Below are 24,361 nucleotides of genomic sequence, written 5' to 3'. Positions count from 1 at the left end.
AAATAAATGCTCCTAAGACTACCACATGCAAATAGATTGGTTACCAGTAACCTCCCAATTTGTAAATCCAAAAGACAACCATGAATTTCTCTCCCTCCATATTCAGACCCTCCTTTTTTGATCTCTATAACATCACTGTCTCCCATTTTTCCATCTTCAATTCCTTTTGATGAATCCTGTCTCCTTTACTCAATCCCTTTAATGCAGGCATTCCCCCTGGGTTTGCAGATTATTCACTTGGGTGAAAAATAATCCTGTCTTGTGAATTTGATTACATTGTATTTCCTACAATGAATCTAGTGTAACTAATTGTTCTCAATCTGTGAATAGATAACTGTTTCTACCAAAACAAATAAATTCCCAACCTTGTGCTCTTTTCAGAGCATTTCTCCTAGCCCAGTTTGCTGTGAAGTTTTAAATGGAGGGAGAAAAAAAATGAAACACAGAACTATTCTCTGCAGTCCTCTGGTTTGATTTCAATCCCAGGAAGCAGCAATCACTCTGCACTCCAGCTCCCCAACTCAAATGGCTTTTTGGAACAGCTTACAATCCTGTTACCACCAACACAATTTCAACATAAGAAGCTCCAGAAATTGGCAATGGAGTATGAATGTGCTTGACATTTCCTCCTTACCCTTACAAGGTTTACCTTGCTTCTGGTTCAGATTTAGTATTAAGTCCTGGAGGGCCAAAACAGCACACTAACCTGGATGCCTCTCACCCAAGTTATTTGTAATGGTAATTATAAAGCACTTTGTAGGACTGTTTCTTCAGTCATATTCTGATCTAAAAATTTTTATAGTCCTACTACCCAGGTGAAAAGGGGTGCGAAGTGTACAGTTCTGATTTCAGTTGGGGTTCTAGGACCCAGGCCTGGGTAGCAGGAGAGTAGGAGGACCTGCCAAGGAGCTGTGCATGATGAGTTGATGGCGGTCAAGACTGGAGTTCTGTTAAGTAAGGGAAAGTTTAAAGAATCAAGCTGAGAAGAGTGGATAGAGGGTCAGTCAACTAGGTGAGATGAAGTAAATTAATGTGGGGAGTGCTTCCAAGGATTCCTCAAGGCAAAAGTCATCTGCTGTTGAGCTGCTTTTGTGGAGTGGGAGACGGGGTAATTGAGAAAGCTATAAATACCCAATATGGGTTGGAAATTTTTACCTCTCTCTAGCAACATTGTGGTTTTAGCCATCTTAGATGAACTGTTGAGGTTATAAAAATGTGTCTTAGAAATTAGAACAAAGAAATCTGCTGCCATGTTTCGCACTCATACTTTAATTTTGATGCCTGGAATAAGTAAGAGCAAGACTCCTAATTTTGGGTTACTGAGAGTCTGGGACATCCCATCAGATAAATGAAAACACTTGCCAGCAGCTATAGTCCCACGGTGAATATAAACTGTGTGTGATCTTCCAGCAATGCAGACCGGAGCTCTGTTCAAAACGATTAACTTAGAATTAATTAGGTTTATGCTCAGAATAGTTAAGGTTATAATTGAAATTGCAGTGGACCTTTGAACAACGTGCAGGTTTGGGATGCTAACCGCATGATTGAAAATTCATGTATAACTTTTGACTCCCCCAAAACTTAACTACTAATAGATGACTATTGATAAGAATCCATACTGATAACATAAACAGTGGATTAACACAAATTTTTTATGTTATATGTATTATACACTGGATTCTAACAATAAAGTCAGCTAAAAAAATGTAATTGAGAAAATCATAAGGAAGAGAAGATACACTTATAGTACTACACTGTACTGATTGAAAAAAATCTTCACATAAGTGGACTCACATAGTTCAAACCTGTGTTGTTTAAGGGTCGACTGTATTTCATTTCATTAGACTGCACTCAATGCAATTTTTTATTACCATTGCTTTATTAACTTAAATGTTCCCTTTATTTATCCACCAGGAGAATTTTAGTGTTTGATTAAGGACAACACAATTAAAATACGTGAAATATCAATGAAAATATCAATAAGTTAGCAGCAGAATTAACAATTGCTTGCTTACTTGTCTGTGTCCCCTTAGTAGGATATAAGCTCCACGAAAGTGAGGGTTTAATCTTTCCTAGTGACAACAACACTGCCTAGAGCATAATAGATACTTAATAAATATTTGCTGAAATAAATGAGAGTCAAGGAGGCACTGAGTACATTAGTAGTTAAATGTTTATATTCTCCAACATTTGGAACTTTTAAAAGTGCTTCAACTTTTAAATCATATCTGCTGAATAACAAGAATATTAGATCAAATAGAGTAATCAATATTTTAATGCTCCATTAGTCATTCAAAGGTATTTTTTAAATGAAAGATGGATGTTTCTGGAATGCAACCAGGATCTTTGGATTATGAAGTGCAATAAGTCCTTAATAAGACAAATTCCTCTAACAGAATACAGTGTTCATTGAATTAACAAGGTCTAGGAGATCTCTAAAAGACACTGAAAAAGAAGCGATGGTGAGTGAATAGCAGAGCTAACCAGAACTGACTATAATTGTTGAACCATATTTGCAGAGAGGCTTCTAAGTTTTCTTTTTAAACTGTATACAAAAGAAGCCTCAGTGATATATATTGGCTCAGGTCCCTACTCTCTGGTGGGAATAATTTGCCACTTTACTCAGCGCTATACAAAAAAAGTGATAACACTTTTAAGACCCCAGGATCCTGGGGAGAAAATATAAAAAGGAAAAGAACAATATATTTGCCACAGACTCTTAAGCACACATGTAATATACCCTATTGGTTATTCCTTCTGGATATGTTTTTGTCCCAGGGGTAAAAAAATAAGAAATCATCTTCCATCTTTTGTTAAGTTTATTTAATTTTTTGAGAGAGAGAGGAGAGAGAGGGATAAAGCACTGGGGTGGGGGGGGGGGGTGGGGGCACACAGACACACAGACGGAGAGAGAGAATCTCAAGCAGGCTCCACACTGCCAGCGCAGAGCCCAACGTGGGGCTCAAACTCATGAACTGTGAGATTATGACCTCAGTGGAAACCAAGAGTTGGATGCTTAACCACTGAGCCACCCACACGCCCCATCTTCCATCTTATCTTTTATTCCTGTTTCTTAATAAGGAAAAGACATAAAGCCTCAAAGTCAAAATATATGAAGCCCTAGACAAAGTAGAGGCCTCAGGTAAGCAAACAAAACATTTGGCTAACCCTTATCTTTTTATGAGCATGTTTTCCTTACAGATGAACCTATTACTCTGCACCTACCTTGTTTATGGGCCTTTCTATCTTGTCTATGGGTCCTTCTTGGAAAAGGTGTACACTACAAGGAAAGAAAATAATAGCATGCCAGGCTAATGGAGAATGAACAAAAAAATTTTGGCATGTATGGACTATGGAAACACTTTCTATACCTTCTGTATACCTTTCTATACCTCCTTTTGAAAAAGTTGCTTGAGGATATACTCCAGTAAAAGGGAAAAAAAGAATCTTAAAAAGAGGAAGATACAGGATCTAAAAAATTCTTTTAACTCAGTAGAGCAGTAAAAAGAAACTAATGTTTATAATTAGAACAAGAACTCAGAAGACTTTTAGAAGCGTGTCTATAAATTAAAAAGGAGGGGCACCTGAGTAGCTCAGTCAGTAGAGCATCTGACTTCAGCTTAGGTCATGAAATTGTGGTTCATGAGTTCGAGCTCTGCGTCAGTCTCTGTGCTGACAGCTCAGAGCCTGAAGCCTGCTTTGGATTCTGTGTCTCCCTCTCCCTCTGTTCCTCCCTTTGCTCACACTTGGTCTCTGTGTCTCTCAAAAATAAATAAAGATTTAAAAAAAATTTTTAAGATAAAAAAGGAGAATAATTTTCCAAATACTAAGATGAATGATCACAATGATGGGAATAAATATGCATGTCTGTCCTTGACAGGAAATAATGAAGGTAATTAAAAATCCTAGAAAATGCAGAAGCTATATAAGAAAGTCACATTGTAAACATGAAACAATATGAAATATAGCATGGTTTTTTAGAAATGGAGAGTAAGGAAGATAATCTATTTGATCTAGACACTAGATAATTCTCTTTCAAGTAATACAGGTTAGTGACATAGAATCACATTTCCTATTTCCACTTTGGTCTTTACTAAACAATATTCATACAATCCTGATATGTTTTATTATTTGTATTAGTCTTAAATTTTTATATTCAAACTATAGAATATACATTTCAAAATATAAAGATAAATTACAGAAGTAAATATTATATACTTGATAAGGTCAAATGAGTGAGAAAGCTTATAGAGTTTAGGAGATGGAGGAGAAGATACATAGAAGTACAGCGTTCCACATTTTCTTATTTAAATAACAGAGGAAGAATTGATGGATATAGAAATAGAGCACTAACTAGAACTCAAAGTAATGAAGTCAATCAAGTTGAAATGATAACCAACAGAAGAAATGCTAGCAATCTTAACAGCTAATAATGAAAAACTGTAGTTAAAATTCAAAAATAACAAAATGATAATACCCTCTAAGAACAAAATAACATCAGAAAAATAGGATAGTGCAAGATAAATTTTCAGCTTTCATGCTGGGGAGTCCATAGATTAACAGCTGAAGTTAATAAAAGGAGTCATAACCACATTGTTCAAATACAGGAAGTAATCAAAAGAACTACATTAGAATCATACTAGAAGGATTGCTTCTGTGCGGGAGGTGTCAGAGGCAGACAAGGGATGGGAAAGATGAACTTTCCTTTTCATTTCATAATTTTCTGTTACCTCCTGAGTGTTTTTTTTCTTATCATATATATGTTATTTTTTATTACATAAAAAAGGTTAAACATTTCCTGATAACTAGCTTAGCATTCTCTTCAGTGATATTATCCCCGAGTGCATTCTTACTAAAAATAAAATGAACATATTCCTGCAGGTAATAGTGATAGGTGCAATAATACCAAATGAGCCCTGTAATTAATATTATGACAAATAGAAGCATCAGGAATCCAAATATGTCAACTGAAATGTATGAAATGAAATATATTTTAAGTTAACAGAAGAGCAATAATTTCTTATATTTTTATCTTTTCTAGTATCATACAGTTTGATTCTTAGATACAAATTAACAAGTTATTGAAAATGATATACATCACATACTCCAATAAAACTACTTTAACACCACAATCACCAACATTAGAAAATTATCTGAGCTGCTAAAGGAGCTAGCATTCAAAGTCTTTCATCTCCGAATTAGTGAACTATTAGGACACTGACATTTTTTTCTGTATTTTGTCTCTAAACTCATTTCAGGCAGCATCTCAACAGAAAATAGCAGATGCCTTAGGCTGCTGTTTTGGTAAAGATGCATGTAGATAGCAGGGGAAGTTTTGTTGTTTGAGTTCAGGAGTTCCTTATCAAAGAGACAACAAATGTTTGCTGAGAAAGCAGACTTCTAGCATTTATAAATTCCACCTCTCCCCGCCCCCCCCCCCACATGATCATAGTGTATACTTGTAAAATGCAACTATAAGGGCAGAACATGAAATAGAAACGAGACTTCCCATTGATACTAAATATATGAACTATAACTTGTTTATAAGCTCTTTGCTACAATCAGTTATGATTTAAATATACCTGATAGCACCTGAAGAAAAATAAATAGGGACTTGAGGGCAAAATTCATGTTTTTTTCACTTCAGTTAAGAAACAAACATAAATTCTATTTTGGGTTTTCTCACATAGTTAGGGTTTACCTGGAAAGCTTTCCATTTGGCCTTTTCTGAAAAGCCCTTAAAAGGTTCTAGTGCATTTCCCTGCTTCGGTAAGTACCATATAACAAACACAAAACACAACATTACAGATATAAAGATGATTAAAATTTGTTAAGTCCTAGGGAGTCACTGTTCTGAATGGCAATTCTCAGTATAGAATATATTAGTTGAAGAAATGTAAGTTATAGTAATGGTACTGGGCCCAATATGTCCTCACCCCAAGACCATATAAGAAACTCCTGGAGTTTCTAAAACAACATAAGAATACAAACTTCCCTTCACTGGGTAATGATTGTCATACCTTAAAGTATGTTAGAGCTGAAATTTAAAGTTTCTAATAATTGGTATGGTAAGGTACCCACCAATCAGAATGAATGGTGTATCCAGGGAAGCACCAATAAAAAGATTTGCTATATTTTTAATAAGGCAAATGTAATAATTTATAATCCTCTAAATGTAGTTAAATACAGTATTTGCAAGTTAACTGAAAAAAAAGTACATAAAAATTCAAACATGGATAACTCACTTCTATAGTTTAACCAATACACAGAAATGAATCGACACCCAAAATATGGAAAACACATTTTTTTGCAAGCCCTTTCTTCACTGCACCAAAAACACTGTATTTGGAAAGAAAACAAAATAAAAGCAACATCCAAGTGTAATAACTACAATTCCAATAAGTTTTTAGTACTAGTTCCATTAGTATTCCATAAATAACAGCTATCATAATTACCATCACCATCATTATTCTTTTAATTATTATTATTATCATTATTGGAAATAGATGCTGTTGATGATCTCCCCTTTACCAGGCCCATGCATTCACACCGACGATGCAATGAATTTTGGATGCTAATGGCTCAAAATGCTCTTCTCCTTGAATTGTACTTGGTGGATGGGGACCTTGTTGCCTGTGAGGTTACATCCACCTCTGCCAAGAACTGACAGATACATGGGGTTCCAATCAGTGGGCGTCCTTGTCTCAAGGCAGAGACAACTCTGTTATGTGATTTTTTGCCCCAGGGTTGTCCATGATGCAGGCCAAGTATAGACTTTAGCAGAGACCACATCTTCTCTTGGCTCTTGTTCCTTACTTGCCCTGAGTCCCTTACTCCATAGAATTTTGCTAAAGAGGAGCCATTCAAGAAATCACATGTATCTGAATCCCTTTCTCAGGCTCTATATTTAGAGAACTAAACCTGAGACATTATTTCACAAAGTAGTAATAACGACTTCAGTAGATAGGGTTTGTTTGGTTCCTCTCTTCCCTCTCTCTCTCTCTCTCTCCTCCCTCCAATACTTGCTCCCATTCCCCTAAGTTTCTATAGCACTTACTCTGGGGATTACATGTGGGCTTTGTGGGGCTGTCAACCAGCCATGCTTCATGACCGTCTCCCTTCTGCTCATTATCCCTTCTGCTCATTATCTGCTTATGTTCAGATAATCACATGGAAAATAGGAAAAGTGAATTCTAAGTCCCTTGTTGAAGTAAGCAAAAGGAAGGTACAAAGGCGGAAACCATTGTGGGAGATAAGACTAGATAGACTCTTGAAGAGTAAAAAAATGAAGACAGGGCGGTAAAAATGGCTGTCATGTAAATAGGGCCTACTATGTGACAGGCACCAATCTAAGCTCTTTATATATATTAACTCATTTCATCCTTATGATAACCCTGTAAGTTAGGAAAAATTATGCCCACTTTATAAATGAGGACAGTAAGGCACAGAACAATCAAACGACTTACATAAGGTCACACACCTAGTAAACAGGGGGAGCTTGGATTCTAGCCTAATCAGTCTGGTTCTGTGCTGGTAACCAATCCTGAAAGACTGATCCCAGGCCCCTCCCAATCACTTCTTGTTGAGCATCCTGAGAACAGCAGCCATAATGACTCACTCCAACATAACGAACCACCCCTCAGACACTACCTGAGAACAGGAGGTATATATCAAAGGCCAGCTATTCTTTCATGTTAACCAACACCAAAGGTCAAATGGAGCCAGTTAGGTTGAATGGGTTCTGTCCTCTTGGACTGTTGCTTAAAGACTAGAACTGCAAAGTTAAAGCCTAGATTCAAGGGTTGTAGCCCACAGACTTCAAAGTCAAAGCCTAGATTCATGGGTTGTAGCCCACAGACTTCTAACCTTGGTTAACAGTTCTAAGAGTCTCTAGTAATCAAATCCATGCCATTTTACAGTAGGTCTTTATGGGAGATAAATTGCCAGAAAAACCTGACCCTATCAGACAGGACCTTGTGGTTACTCAGTACTAAGCTGATTCCCAGGCCCCAGGAACTAAGTCCACATCAGGTGAGCTCCTAAAGCAGTACAGTCTCCAGAAGAGACACTCTTTCCTGTGCCTCTCTCTGATGGAGGCTCAGAGAACAATGGAAAAGGGAACTCGTCCACAGGTCAAGCCTAGGGCAGCCAGATTGGTGACCAATAACTCACTGCTTGGCCAGGGAAACTCAGTAGAACATTTGCACATCATGTACACAGCTCTGAGATTCCAGAAGATCTGGAGGGTAATAACTGACAATGACTTTCGGTAAGTAAAATTTTAGTTTGGGGTTATTTGCATTATTTTGCCAGGAGCATTTTTTAAAATGTGGATATGGGTCTTAAAAAGTAAAAAGGTGAAGTATAGTAGACTAAAGTAGTTTTTGGGTGGTTTGGTGGTTTTTTTTTGTTTTTGTTTTTGTTTTTGTTTTACTGTTTTGATCAGCTCGTGTCACCATCCTTGTCCTCCTGGCAACTAGATCTTCTCTCTTTTGTAGCCATCTTTCCTCAGGTCTATGTGGGTCTGCAGATGTCAATCAGCATCTATACTACCACTTCTATACTACTGGAGTAATCTGACCCAGGCAGTGGTATTCAGGGTAGCTTATCTCACTGGCCCAGTAACTAGTGCTGGAGTGGACATTAGATCCAAATAAAGCATCTATACTACCACTTCTATACTACTGGAGTCATCTGACCCAGGCAGTGGTATTCAGGGTAGCTTATCTCACTGGCCCAGTAACTAGTGCTGGAGTGGACATTAGATCCAAATAAAGCCAATTAGAATCTCCTGTGACGTTGTATACAGACATTGGAAGGGATCTGCTAGGAACCAGGCTCTTTCCGAGCTATATGGAAAATGTCCACTTTTGCCATAGGACAAAATGAAGCCAAAACTTTGAGGGAAGCAGAGCTAAAAGATGAGAAGAGAGGAAATGGGAATAAAATCCCTGGAGATTTAGCTGTGCGTGATGCCAAGGCTACTCCTGGACTTCCCAATTTTATGAGTCAGTAAAGTCAGTTTGAATTGGGTTTCTGTTTATTAAATTAGTTAGAGTTGGGCCTCTATAACTTACCACAAAAAGATTTAACAAATACCTTAACTAAAACTAAAAAATCTTCAAAGAGTCTTCACACGATCCAGAGGAAGAACATAATATATTCAACATCCTTAAATTGGTAATGCATAAGTTAGGATAAATTACATGGATTTTTTTATAGCCATGAAAATGACCCACATAAATACAAAGCCATGCCAACCAGACTCTCAAGAGAGTGACAACTGAGAAGTCAGCTAAAAGACTTTAAAATGATGGTGAAGAGTGCTCCATTGGAAAACTAGAGTATTCTTTTTAGAGTAGAATTCTATTCTAATAAGCTTATATGGACATGAAAATTGACATTTTTATAAGAAAATATCATTAAAATAAAAACAAATGCAGAAAGGAGAGGATACATAACGTTTAGTGGTTTGTTAACATTGTGTAAACCAAACAATTTAATATTATACTTACAAAAATTATTAAATGAGCTTAATGTGCAAAGGGAGATTTTAAAGTAGTGGACATTGGGGGTGCCTAGGTGGCTCTGTCGGTTAAGTGTCTGACTTCGGCTCAAGCCATGATCTCATGATTTGTGGGTTCGAGCCCTGCGTCGGGATCTGTGCTGACAGCTCAGAGCCTGGAGCTTGCTTGGGATTCTATGTCTCCCTCTCTCTCTCTCTGCCTCTCCCCTGCTTGCACTTTGTCTGTCTCTCTCTCAAAAATAAATAAAATACTAAAAAAAAAAAAAGAATAGGGGGTGGGAGAATTAAAAAAAAGTTATAAAGAAAGAAAGAGAAAAAAAGAAAGAAAAAAGAAAAGAAAGAAAGAAAGAAAGAAAAAAGAAAGAAAGAAAGAAAGAAAGAAAGAAAGAAAGAAAGAAAGAAAGAAAGAAGTGGACATTGGGAGGATCAAAAGAGCATTTACTCATTATTTATGGGCAAATACCAAATTCAGGAGAGGTTATGTGGATATATAAAGCACTGAATTTGCTTTCTAGAGAGTGACAATTTAATTAGCAGGTATAATATGTACACTTTACAAAAAACAAAATCTCTAAGTGGAAGAATAATATAATTTCAAAAGGAATGGAACAGATATAAAACGTAATAGAAGTTCAGAAGAGAAAGTATTGATGTCTAGTTGCAATAACTAGATAAGATTTCTTCCAGGGAGGAGGCAGAATTTGGTCTGAGCCTTGAGGAGAAGGTAAAATCTGCACAGCAAAGAACAGGGTCTTTGGCTCAAGTCATGATCCCAGGGTTGTGGGATTGAGCGCTGCATCTAGCTCCATGCTGAGCCTAGAGCCTGCTTAAGATTCTCTCTCTCTCTCTCTCTCTCTCTCTCTCTCTCTCTCTCTCTCTCTCTCATTCTCTCTCTCTCTTGCTCTCAAAACAAAACAAAACAAAACAAAACAAAACAAAAATGCTTAGGTGTATGAGGACAGACCAGGAAGATGAGTTGAAATAGAGAGGTAAGAAAACACAAAAGAAGGTTTGGCTTTGTTTTTTCCATTGTGTCTGTACTCAGAAAGAAAGGAACCAATGCAAAGAAATAGACTGAATTTGTCATAGAGGGAGCAAGAAAATGAGAAAGGTTCTCAGTTTGTGAATGTGCATGTATTTTCAAGTATGATGCATGAATGGAGGTAAAGACTAAGAAATTATCCTTGGTACTGAGAACCGACTTCTTAAGGGGGAAAAGAGCATAAGAGAAAAGATTTTGTTTGTTCAGAAAATGAGAGAACTTGAACCTGACAGATGGCCTTAAATTTCTCAAAAAAAAAAAAATTCGACCTCTAGATGGATGGTCATGCCAAGAGCAGATAAGGGAAATGGTTGCCTTGGAAAATAATCCATGAAACTGGTTCTCCACATTTTGTTTTTCAGCTGACTCTTGACAGGTGATATCCATGTGTTCATTGGCATATCCAGATTTGGATCCATGACCCTATCTACCTCTCCTACTCTAAGCCCTAATACACTCACACATGTAGGCACCACACACAATTTTTCAGAAAAATAATATCAAAGTAGGCATTTTTGAGGGATGTGAGCTATGGCATTTATAAGTGCATTTCACAAGCAAGTAAGTTAATGGTCATTTCTTATGAACTGTGCAGTAGATAAGGTAGTATATGAAAGATTCAAAAAAACCCATTGGGTTTGCTGTAGCTTTATTTATTTCTGTCCCAAGCAATAATCCATATCAAGATGAAATGAAAGAAAAAGATGTGATTATGGAGAAAACCTAGAACCTACTCAACTGCAAAAACTCAGTTTTCTAAATTGTCATTAGCAAAAAAAAAAAAAATACTTATGACAAGTTTTGTCATTGTGACACCATGATTGAAAAGTATCATTCTAAGGATTCAACAGGACATATGATTCTCAAGAGCAATGACAGCCAGGTGAGAGTTAGCACTAAGTTTCTTAGCATGGTTTTTGAAATTTTATTTCTAATGAAGAAAAGTTATCAACACAAATATAATGTTTTTCATATGCTGTGTTTATGAGCTATGTGTTGGGAGTAGTACTGAAAATGAGTTACTTTTTATGGACTTGTTTTTGGTAAGAACGTTTTCTAACTCTAAAAAGGCTAGTCATATACTACTGAATCACAAGGAAATGTTTCAGATAGAATCTGAGGAAGATTCCCTTACAGTTAAGAAAAATAAGCATATCATTTATCATTAAAACTGGAATCTTTTGGGGAATGTAAAGGAGTTGGTATAATAATTTCACCAAATTAAAAGTGATGAGCACCACCATAAAATAGGACAGTCCTAGGCAAAGGACATCTGTTCCAGTTCCTCACAGTGCAAGAACTAAGATGTTCTTGGTTGCTTCATGAATTGCCATTTATAAATTCTGGCACTCCCTCTCAGAGCATGGGAGGTGGCAGACACTGTCCCTGAAAGTCTGGGAGAGGGGAGGGGATCTTTTTCCAAAAGATGACACCCCAAGTCTTTGTTGATCTTATGAAATTATCCCTTAGCTCACTTCTATGAGGTACTGGGAATATATTAAAAATTACACTCAAATAATCATATCCCCAGGATTGCCATAATGGCTTCTGTCTGTAAACATTTCAAGATAAAATTCTGTATCTTGTTACATTATAGAGTATATTAAATATGACTTAAATACCTTCTAATGGTTCGAGTGTTAAATCAATAGTTATCAAAAACTGTCATGTTCTGGGAAATGTGTGAGGTTGTTAGAGACACAAAGATGAGTAAAACATGCACTCTATCCTCAGGGAACTGAGAATGGGAGAAAGGTAAATATGCAAAAAGTTTATATGATATGAGTTGCAATTCAAAAATGTACATGTTCAAGTTCCCAAAATACAGAAATACAGGAGAATTTAAGAGGAAGGGGAAAATGGATAAGAATGAGTAACAATGACAGAAATTTTATCAGTTTGGGGAGTAAAGTTTGCACCCAGAGGCTCTATTTTTGTCTATAAAATTAAGAGAAAAACTCATCTGTTGATAATGAGTGAATGTGAGATAACATTGGAACGCTAAGGATGGTAACAAAGTTTTGGAATTGCTGCTGTGGGAAATTTTAGGAAATGTTGGTAACCAAAGGCAAGAAATGGGTAGCACTGAAGCTCAGGTGAGACCAGAAGCTGTGAATGTGTAGCTGCACTAATGCAGACTTTGATGTAATATGCTCCAGCAACAATAGGCTAATAATGCAGAGCAAATGAAAAGCCAGACCATAGGACTAATCAGGGAATGTAGATTCAACACAGTTACAGATGAGAAGGCAAGGGCATTAATGTAGTAGTGGTTTTTTCAACCTCCAGTGGAATAAAACAACGGGTACAGGCAAGGATCATCAAGGCTGCTAACACCACAAAATGTTCAACAAACTTATTTGCTTTCTAATGAAAATCTTCAGCATGAGATATTCCTGCCAAAAAATTAAACTGAAGCTGATCAAGCCTCGATATCTAATTACTAGTTTACAATAACAAAAAATAGGGTAAAGGAGAACATGATAAAGCACATTTTGGGGATGTGACCAGCAAAATCTGGATTGTGGGAAATGTAATAGAACAAACAATTGAGTTTCTACAATAAGTTGCTATAAGAAAAAAGAGGGAGAAGGGACATATAGATAAAAAGAGATTTAAGGACTATATCAGCCAACTGCAATGTATAGACTTCATTCAAATGAACTTTAAAATTGAACTTTAAAAAATTATGAAATAAGAGAAATGTGATTATTTTCCTGGATGCTTGATGATATTAAGAAGTTATTCATTTTTAGGTATAATAATAGATTTGTGATACTTTAAGCAAAGCATCTATTCTATATATACATATAAACACACACACACACACACACACACACACACACACACACACACACTAAGAGCAAGAGCCAGAGAAGGAGAGAGAGGGAAAAGGGCAGTGAGAAATACTTGCAAGTAAAATGATATGGTATCCAGATCCTTATTTGTTTCAAAATAATCCATTTTGACAGGGAGAGGGGGAGAGGACATACATGAAATAAGATTGGCCAAGATGGATCTTGTGGATCAGTTTTATCATACCATTTTCTTTGCTTTCATATGTCTGAAAATTTCCATTGTAACATGCAAAAAAATGTAGAAGAGTATTTCATTCAAGTAAACAGCCATGAGAATTCACAGGAAGGAATTCATAAGAGAGGGCCAATAAGCTGAGGGAAAAATGAGAGATTAAAGGACTAGAGGGCAGTGCTGCTGAGGCCAAAATGTACAGTGTCAGGGGAATGAGAATGTAAGAGGCATTGTATGTTGTGCAAGGTTCAGGGTATGGCCATGGAAGTGACTTCTCAATGCACAGAGCTGAGGAAGTCAGGAGCTGGAGAAACCAAGTGTGTCTGGACCTTCACCAAGTTTGGAAAGCACATAAGGTGATGTCAGGAATTGGGTGGAGAAGTCCATGAGCCAGGGGCCCAGGGCCCCGTTAGATGAAGGAGTGACCTTGATGAAGAAGGGGAACAGGTGCATTGGAATGGTGCATTGGAATGGTGCATCCAGATCACCATTACAGATACCAGTTACTACAGTATGCCCTTTTCTAATTAGTGATTTCATGTCTCTCTGTCTTTGGGGTTAACTGCCGGTTCTCCAATACAGGTTATGGTAGAATAGTGTTGCGAGAGTTGCTGCAAAGCTCTCTGCAACACCATTTCCCTAATTTCTTATGGCATTTCTGCTTTTTTCCAAATCTGAAGTGAAGAATAATGATGTCAGCTGCCTAATCATCAGAGAAAGGACTTTACATTGTGGTTAAGGAACAGTGTCTCATCCTTTCTAGTTTAGGGGAAATAGAGTAGCAAGGATTTTCACTGCTTCTCAAAGGGCTTATCTTTTCCTTGACTTACAAAAATTTCTTCTCAAAGTCGGTATAATCTTTTCAAACAAAAACTGTTTTGTTTTTAAGCATAATTTTCTAGAAGGAAGTACATGTTTCTACTAAATTATGTCCATTATTTATTTCCAGATCCTCAAAGAATGGCTTGAAATGCTAAAATACATCTTAATAACTGCTATTAGTCATTCCTATTATAAAAATATTGTATAAAATAAAGTTTAACATATCTTTTAGATTACAACTATATATAGTATGACTTTATAATATTCCCAAGACAATTTCCCCATATATAACTTAACTTACTTTTTTATCTTCTGTGCACAATTGACAATTTTTCTTTACAGCACATGCTATAAAAAATTAAGGTCAAAAATGTAAATGCAAAGACTCTTTGTGGCTTAGTTTTATATAAAAATGCATTTCATTTAGTCATTTCTCTTTCATGGCATACTCATCCACACCCCAGTGTTTTATTTCATGATTTTCATATATCTAGACACTTTCCCCATTGGTACTGTTTAAATCCTAATTCTTTCTTACGTTCTATCATTGCTTGGAAGAACATGAAATGGCATCATCCAACTTCGATTAGCCAAGTAAGTTCTAAAAAATAACTTCCAAAAAACAGTAAGAACTTAAATTGGCAATATCACTGCATATTTACAACATCACACTCTAAATACCTCTTTTAGTAATTCCTTTGTTAATCAGCATGGTTTTACCAAGATATTCCTGGCTAACTAGTCCATTCAATACTAAAAAACTTAATTCTCCATCTTGTGCCACAACGTTTTAAAAACTTCCCCCAGATGAAGATTTTCATTCTTCTTGTTTCATGACAAAATAATATAACTTATATTTGAAAGTTCTAGAATAAAAACTATAAGTCTGAAAAAAAATTTTGATGTCTCTTTTTCTTACTCCAACATCTCTGTAAAGTAAGTAGAGTCTGGAATTAATACCTCACCTTTCATGTGATACGATAATAATAAAGTCACTCTATTACTTTGGGGGCAGGGTTCATAAGCTCAATTTCAAACTGTTTGACTGGATACAGATCTCATTTGGCTGGGAAAAGAATTACAATAGATTTTCAAATTAAGTATTACTTCCCCCTACCCAAAAGTATCCCTGGAGTCCCAGGGGAAGTTGAGTAAAAGGCAAGGTAGATGAGAAAGATTCTACTGCTTCAGCTATGTTGGGGACAGGTGCTTTCAGGCTTACTTCAGGAGGCAGGAGCAGGGAAACAAAAGGCATATGTCTTAGCCACCATTCTCCAAATTCTACTCACTTCCCACGCTTTTTTTTCTGCAGCTAAAGTTTTTTAGAAGAATTTTAGATTTACAGAAAAATTTCAAAGAATATACAGAAAGTTCCTGTATGCCTCTTACTGTTTCCCCCATGGCTAACATCTTACATTGTCATGGTACGTTTATCAAAACTAAGAAACCAACACCAATACATTACTTTTAACTAAACTCCAAATTTTACTAGGATTTCATTGGTTTTTAAAGTTTTTTTAATGTTTATTTTTGAGAGAGAGGGAGAGTGTGTGAACAAGGGGGGTTGTAGAGTGAGATGGAGACACAGACTCCGAAGAAGGCTCTGGCCCCTGAGCTGTCAGCACAGAGCCTGATGTTGGGCTGGAACTCACAGACCGTGAGATCATGACCCGATCTGAAGTCGGACACTTAACCAACTGAGCCACCCAGGTGCACCACATTGGTTTTTATACTAGTGTTCTTTTTCTTTTCCAAGATCTAGGATCCCACATTGCATTTGATCATCATGTCTCCTCTAGTCTGTGACAGCTTCTCAGCCTTTCCTTGTTTTTCATGACCCTGACAGTTTTGAACCTTGTTGGCCAAATATTTTGTAGGATGTCCCTCAATTTGAATTTGTCTGATTTTTTTTATCATAATTAGACTGAAAACATGGGTTTGGGGGAAGAATAGTGCAAAGGTGAAGTTGCCTTATCACATTACATCAGCATGTACATGATATCAAAATGGTTTTTATGTAGCTTTTTTATATTTATATACATTAGAGAAAGTTGAAGACACAGGACTGCTGCTAGCACTAGTTGAAGGCAGGGCATCCTTGTGTAAACTAGGAAAAGGTGCATCTCTGAAAGAAAAGGCTAGAAAAATGCAAAACCTTTCTGAGCAGCCACAGCCAGGAATCAATCCAGCTAAATGGGAAACATAAATTGGCTTTCACTCTAAGATCATATGGAATCCTTATTAAGCAATTTATAAACATAAATGCTTACTTGTGAGCATTTATAACCAGTCTTCACAATCCTGAAAGATTTGAAATCCTGGAATCCTGAAAGCCACTTTATTGATGAAGAAACTGACTTCAGAAAAGTCAAATAACATATTCAAGTTCACCTGCTAATAATGACAGAGTGTGGATTTGAGCTCTTTGACTGCCAGCACCTCTCCTTTCTCCTGGGAAATATAACCCATCTTTCCTTTGCAGGACTGCTCCTTCTTAGCATTATACACATGGTATAATTGGTGACTGCCCTCTCCTACCCAAACTCCATGGTCCCAGCCAGTTATCTAAGGCTGTACACCTGAAACAAACTGAGCTAATCCCAGACCACACTCACTGGTCCAGGGAGAGGAAATATGACCAAGTCAGGCCAATGAGAATCTTCCACTGATGATTTATAAATTAAAACTTGAGGGTTAAGAAGTGGCAGGGAGCCACTTTCTCTTTGTTTGGTAAGCTGAGAAGATGGAGCTGCCAGTGACCATGAAAGATGTACTGAGGAAGAAGCTAATAGGACAAAATAAAATTGATAAGCAGAGGAAAGGAGAGAAAACAGAAGGAGAAATAAGGAGCTGATGGTGATTCATTTCTCAGGTCCCATGCATTCCTACTCTTGATTCACTTATGTTTCTCTTATAGGTAAAATCTTGGTTTCTTACACTGCACCCAGAAACATTCCAGTTAATATAAAGTCCACATATTTGTTTCTTTCCACTAAGTCCTGATGTTTCCCTTCTTTTCATCCCTTCTACCTATCTTTTTTCCAAAATTAAAACAATTATCTTTATGTAGTTATAAAAGTGATACATGTTCAATATAAGAAATATGTACACATTAAGAACACACTGAAATTCCACCATTAAGAAAAACTCTGATTGTTCATCTTAAGCAAATTATTTTCATGATCCCCAACTTAAATTTTGCCATCATTCTGAATGACTCCGCCATGAAATCTTAAACTCCCATATCTTATTCTCTGCTTAGAATCTTCTTTTCCTCTCTTACTTGCATTTTGACCTTACTCAGAACTTCACTTTCCCTGACCTTTCCATTGTTTTCCAAATCTGTTTGTCTTTCATGGACTCTTTTCATTTTCTTTAGCCTGACCCTAAGTCAGTGAATGACCTGATGTGGTCCTTCTCAGAAATTTAGATTAAACATTTGCATAACTAACCTTATCTATAGTCTTTGTAGCCCTTATTGGAGAACCAATGAGGACCAGCTAACCTACATGATCATGTTTTACATGAAGCAATAGGTTCTTTCTTTCACTCTATTCCTGAAGAAAGAGGTACTTGCTCTTTACACAGCCAGATACCAGATTCTTCCCTTACCCTAAAGGCTTAATTTTTGTATATCTATATTCTATCTAGTCAATTCCATCCTCTTGATTACATTTTTTTTCACAACTTCTGCAGCATCATTGTCTTCTAGTTCTCCCGGAACATCTCTGACCATTCTTTTTGAATTTCCTTGACTGGTTCAACTTCCTCTCATCAATGTCTAAAATGTTGCTATTCCACAAAGTTCCATCTTTGGTCCTCTTCTCCCATGAGTGATCTCAATTTGAAACACCTAGGGATGCCAGGCATCAACATATATTATGCCAGATATCAAAACAGGATCTTTCTGGTTTGACTGATATTGCAATGAGTTAATAAATTAATAATTTAAAAAATAAAACAATTAATCAGACAAGTTGATTCTAATGTTTATCTGGAAGGGGAATTGTTTTAAGAACAGCTAAGAGGGAAAAAAAAACCAATGGGGACAGATCACAAGGTTTTATATATTATAATTCTCTATACTATATCCTTATATTTTATATACTTGATCTGTTGATTTCTGATATAGGCATGCAAAGTGATCCCATGTGGTTTGTAATTTGTCAAATGCTCTTTTTATTTCTATCAACTTTTGCTGTATATACTTCAAAACTTGATAATAAAGCTTCGTATGTCATCTTCATGTACTGTGCTATAATATGAGCACAAAATATTACTTCTACTTAAAAGATTTACTTATATTCTATTTTATCTAATATTAATATTGCTATACTTGCTTTCTTTTTCAGTAGCATTTTTCAAAGGTTTATTTTATTCCATAAATTTATTCTTTGTGCCTTTATTTCCTCTAATGGTTTTGAAGTCACACTTCTTGTTTCTACTTATATGTAAATTATTATTTTAAAAAATTTGAGAGATATATTTTATATGCCTCTTTTTAATCTGCCTAGTCAGGATCTACATTCTCTACATCTACAAGAGCCTAATATGCTTTTGATTTTTTCCTTTTCCTCCCCATACCACTTCCCAGGTAGATGTCAACTGGAATGCTAATTACTATTAACTGCTTATCACTTATTATTAAATTATTTTTATATTTAAATTGCTGTTGACTTTCTATCAATCATTTAGAATTGACTCAAAGTTATTGGTTTCTTTATTTACTACTCTTTCTTGAATTCTACATTTCCCTTTGGCTCATTTGCATTTTGCTAAATAATATCTTTTTGAGTGTGTATTTCAGAGGGTCTGTGAGTGATAGTAATCACTCTGAGTACATGACATAGAAAACTTAGTACTGGGAATTGGGTGTACAGGTGATGGAAGAAACTGAGGAGTCTGCCAGGGGAAAGACAGTGAAACCTCACTTCCTCCCAGATACCAGCACCCCCTAGGCTAGAGGAAGAGGAAGAAGACAGTTAACAGAGCCCAAAAGAATATTATACTTTAGAGTATAAATGATAAATATTCCTGGTATGTTCACCATTAGCAGAAATATATGGGTACTTACAGAAATAAGGAGAAAGCCTGGAAACCTTGCCTCATATTCAAATTATTTAACCTTCAATGTATTCCCTCAGAGAAATCTGCCTTTTTATCTCATTCTCAGATATTTACTTTGAGACCAGTTTCACGGAATCTATTTCTTAATTTGGTGGTTCCCCAGCTCAGAGCACTTGTAGGGAAGTTTTCATTTGTTCCTTATGTTTTATTCTAGGGGAAATTATTCTTATTCTGCATGCTATCATACTCCTTAATTTCATTATTTGTTTTGTTAGCTAAGCAGTGTTTCCATAGTTGCTCGGTTGTCTGTTTTCATCTTACTAATGCTTGGTTAGCTGTGTTCAGATATTCTATGTGTGCTGATATGGTGTAGGTGATACCTTGACCACCTTCCAACTATCCTTGAGATATTTTTCTGAGAAACTACAGTTTTATGGTATTTTTATGTTCTATTCATTCTGTTGTTCTCAGTACCTGACAAAGGGAAAGAACTCAGGTGAGGCTGTGCCAGACTTTGTTAGAATATCTGGGTTCTACACTCTCTTCTGAGGTTTTATCATTTTCCTTTGCCAGGATTCTAGCTAATTGGAGGTATTTCCCATTTCCATAAAGGGGACTGTAGATCTGCCCTGAAATTGAGCTTGCTGCCCAGGGACAGATGTTTTTATCAGAGACAGATGCGTTGTTCAGTTTTTATTTTTCCCTTATTTCTCCTCTGCAACGATTTCCTTTGTTATTCTTCAGAACAGAGTGAAGTATAGGAAACATACTCAGTTTGCATCTCTCTAGTTCCAGGAGTATTCATGGAAATTCTTGGAACTTAGTCACCAGTTCTTCTAAAGGGTGATAGTGGTATTTGGAGTATTGTCATGCTATACTATTCTATTTTCTCTTTTTTTACATTTTTATTTTTTTAATTTTTGTTATTTTTTAAATGTTTATTTATTTATTTTGAGAGACAGAGAGAGAGAGAGACAGAGAGGGAGAGAGACAGCAGTGGAGGGGCAGAGAGAGAAAAAGGGGGAGAGAGAGAATTCCAAGTAGGCTCCGTACCATCAGCACAGAGCCTGACATGGGGCTCTAACCCAGAAACCATGAGATCATGACCTGAGCTGAAATCAAGAGTTGGATGCTTAACCAACTGAACCACCCAGGCGCTCTATTTTTAAGAGAGAGAGCCCCTGAACACACAATCAGAGGAGGTACAGAGAGACAGGGAGAAAAAGAATCCCAGGCAGGTTCCACACTGTCAGCACAGAGACCGATGCAGGGCTCAGGAATGATGAGATCATGACCTGAGCTGAAATCAAGAGTCTGACACTTAATCAACTAAGCCACCCAGTTGCCCCTATGCTATTCTATTCTGTTGTAGAATCTTTGATTTTTCCTTGGTTGCCACATGTTTTTAGACTATGTTCCTTAGTTGTTTGGTTGCTTCTGGTGAAAGAATTTGTCTATATTTTGGTGTGATTTTTCATTCATTCATTAGATATTGGGGGAAAAGATTCCTAACCCAAAATTCCAAGTACAACTGTAACTTCTTAGCAAATTGCTAATTGAGCTCTCAAATCTAAGTGAACATTAGGGTTAAAAGCTCTGGGGATCAAAGCAACATGCTTTGGAGTAGGTCTCAGTTGTGGGTTCATTCACAAAGTCCTGTGGGAAAGGCCTATTCACTCAGAGTGCTAGGAAGGATGGAGGTGGGGATCTCAGTGAGGGGTTAGAATCAGTTTCTGTTTTGGAGCTGAAGGAATCAAGATGTCTAAGAAACCATATCCTTGTTAGATGGGAAGGTTGAATACAAGCACAAAAGGGAAATGCCTCAGGCTAGGAAGCAAACATTCAGGGGAGGCCCAGGACAGATTGAACCAAGCTTTCCTTCACAAAGGAAAGCCTTTTCTTCAGAAACCTTGAACAGGGTTGTTCAGCCCTAGAAGTGAACTAACTAGAATCAGAAACTTCAGTCTTTGGAGACCAGACTATGTTATCTGTAATTCTTGATTTGTTTTTGTTCACTTTCTTTTTGTTCTTCATCAGCATTTAAATAAAGTCTTTTGAAAAAGTCCAGTATGACTCCAGTTTGCTAGGGAACTAAAGGAAGGCTTTGTTTCCATGCTTGGCCTATGTTTTCAGGCACTGTTTGTGGGGAGAACATGGTGGGAATAGAACACTGTTCCTCTTGGAATATGTATGGAGATGACCAAGAAGTCAAAAGAGAAAAATCTATGGGAAAGACGAAATCAAAAGAAACAAACTAGGCCTTTTGATTCAGCCTCTCCCTACTCCCCATCATCTCAAAGGGGGAGTCTCATTTCAGAGACTCAAAGCTGAGAGCTTTGGGTTTGGTTTTAGTAAGGAAGACTGATTCCCTTACAGATATTAACATTCTTTTAGACTCCAGAAACCAGACAGCTGTAATCCTTACAGTTTTTATACAAATGGCAATCTTGGCTTTACAGGACATTTTCCAAATAATTCAAATCCTAATTCACCCCTTATTCTCTCTATACAATTTCAATTTAGGATACTAAAAACCTTATTTCCAGGTTCATGAATTCAACTCAGCATGAATTTTAACATCAAAATTTCTTCAGTTGGGAAATCCCAGGGAAATCTTCAAGGGAAATCTTCAGACCAAAGTAAGTCTTTCTTGAGACACAAATTAAGCAGGGGCACCTGGATGGCTCAGGCAGTTAAGCATGCAACTTCAGCTCAGGTCATGATCTTGTGGTTTGTGGGTTTGAGCCCTACATTGGACTCTGTGCTGACAGCTCAGAGCCTGGAGCCTGCTTCGGATTCTGTGTCTCCCTCTCTGTCTTCCCCTCCCCTGCTCATGCTCTGTCTCTTTCTCTCAAAGATAAACAAACATTTAAAAAAAGACACAAATTAAGCAGTTTATTAATTAAAACCTTAAAAAACCAAGAAAGACTAGCTATGGCTATTCAGCAGAGTCTGATTAGAGCAAAACCCAACAGCTTATTCACAGCATAAACATGTGCTATAGGTCACACAAAAAGGGAGGGTGGAGGGGCCACATGCTTTCCCAATATTTTAAACTGTTTTAATCCAGTCTTCACATTTCTGATAAAGCAAATCAATATGAGTCCAATTAAACTGGATTTCACCAAAAATATCAAGGGCTTTTAAAAATATCTTCCTGCCAACACTAAATGAAACTTTAAAGATGAAAATTTCAGCCTGCCATGGTGGCACAACCAAAAGGAAATATGGTGGCAGGGGTGTGTGTAGAGATCAACCCCTCAGCTCGGGATGGCTCACCATCATCCAGAGATTTTGGTCTCTGCTTGCCCCTCTGTCTGGAGATTTGGGAAAAGTGATTCTCTGAGAAGCTGATAAGCAGCTGAATGAGAAAGAGGGAGAGGAAAACTGGCAAGAGGATTTGGCCCCATGCCCGCGGCCAGCACATCACTCCTCCAGCCTGGGTTCAGCCAGTTCTAGGCCAGTCAGACCTTGGTGGGCTTGGACAGGCACCCCCATCAGGGACTATGACCCAACAAAATCATAGTACCTTGAGAGGCAGCCCCTTCTGATCCCTTGACCCTAGCATGATTCGCAGAACCTTAGAACTTGTAGTGTTCTGGCCAGAATGCAGAATGTTGGTAATACAATCCTGGTTTGTCCTGGGCTCAGGCTTCCTAGGGCCCTGACCAGTAGGTAAAGTTCTCCCACTGGACTTGATAGAGACCTGCTACCCCAGTACTTTTGGAGCAAGGCCTGGATTCTAATGCCTACCTATAGCATGGAAAGCAATTATACCTTTCTGTGCTCTTTTCCTCAGATATAAATGAATGTATCGTGCACCCCATCCATTTGGGGTCATTGTGCTATAGATAAGGGGTGAAGCTCATAGCTTTGTACATCCTTTATTTTCTGCTTGACTAGTCCCTGAACCTATGGCATGCTCTAATGTAGTTTCCCAAAGCATGGTGTATTTTAAGTGGCATGCAGATGATGAGTATCTTTTACTTTCAGAGTTGTCAATTTACTTTTAATGTGTATTGGAAAATTGTAACTAGTAAGTACAGTGATATCATGGCAATAACATAAACTTTTCTTTTAAAATATATCTATGTTAGGGGCACCTGGGTGACTCAGTCGGTTAAGTGTCCGACTTCGACTCAGGTCAATCTCGCGGTTTGTGGGTTGGAGCCCCACGTGGGGTTCTGTGCTGACAGCTCGGAGACTAGAGCCTGCTTCAGATTCTGTGTCTCTCCATCTCTCGGCCCCTCCCCTGCTCATGCTCTGTGCCTCTCTGTCTCTCAATAACAAGTAAACATTAAAAAAATTTTTTTTAATATAGATATGTTAAAATGTCGAGTTTCAGGGGTACCTGGGTGGCTCAGTCGGTTAAGCATCTGATTCTTGATTTTGACTCAGGCCATAATCACACAGTCATGAGATCAAGCCCAGCATCAGGCTCCACATGGAGCGTGGGGCCTGCTTAAGATTCTCTCTTTCTCCCTCTGCCTATCTGCCCTGCTCTTTCTCTCTCAAAATAAATAAATAAACAAACATTTTTTTAATGTCAAGTTCCAGAAATAGAAATCATGCAAAATTTAAAGGATATGACAAAATTGTTTATGTGGTTTCAGAATGACTGAAATTTGAGGAATATTGCCCCAGTGAGGGGGATGGAGGAGAGGATGGGGAATGGAAATTGTCCTTCACTGGGGCCTACCTTGTTTAGTTTTTCAAAAATGGAGGGGTCCCAGCACTGCACATTCCTGGCATATTGATCTAAACTGCACCCTGAGGACTATGATCTCATACTGATTATAAAGATGGAGATGGGCAAGAGTGTGCAGAGTTGAGGCTTTTTCCTTGCCTATCTGCAATGGAGAGGACAGACCGAG

General features: G+C 37.3%; 1 protein-coding gene across 2 annotated transcripts in view; it reads right to left on the bottom strand.

Moving 5' to 3' along the window:
- PTTG1IP2 (uncharacterized LOC102899435) overlaps positions 1-23,612 on the bottom strand; it is a 45,748-nt gene extending 22,136 nt beyond the window's left edge. Inside the window, 5 exon segments of one of the 2 annotated variants that reach the window (NM_001387865.1) lie at positions 1,363-1,425; positions 4,899-4,967; positions 6,246-6,339; positions 14,722-14,768; positions 22,767-23,059. In NM_001387865.1, coding sequence (NP_001374794.1) covers positions 1,363-1,425; positions 4,899-4,967; positions 6,246-6,339; positions 14,722-14,768; positions 22,767-22,914 — 421 coding nt within the window. In that variant the 5' untranslated portion in view covers positions 22,915-23,059. 2 annotated transcript variants of the gene reach the window in all.
- Between the last annotated feature and the right edge of the window lie 749 nt (positions 23,613-24,361).

This window comes from Felis catus, chromosome A2 (genome assembly GCF_018350175.1).
Source record: "Felis catus isolate Fca126 chromosome A2, F.catus_Fca126_mat1.0, whole genome shotgun sequence".
Taxonomy (NCBI): Eukaryota; Metazoa; Chordata; class Mammalia; order Carnivora; family Felidae; genus Felis; species Felis catus.
The sequence above is the reverse complement of the archived record's forward strand: the minus strand, read 5'-3'. Positions and strand labels throughout refer to the sequence as shown.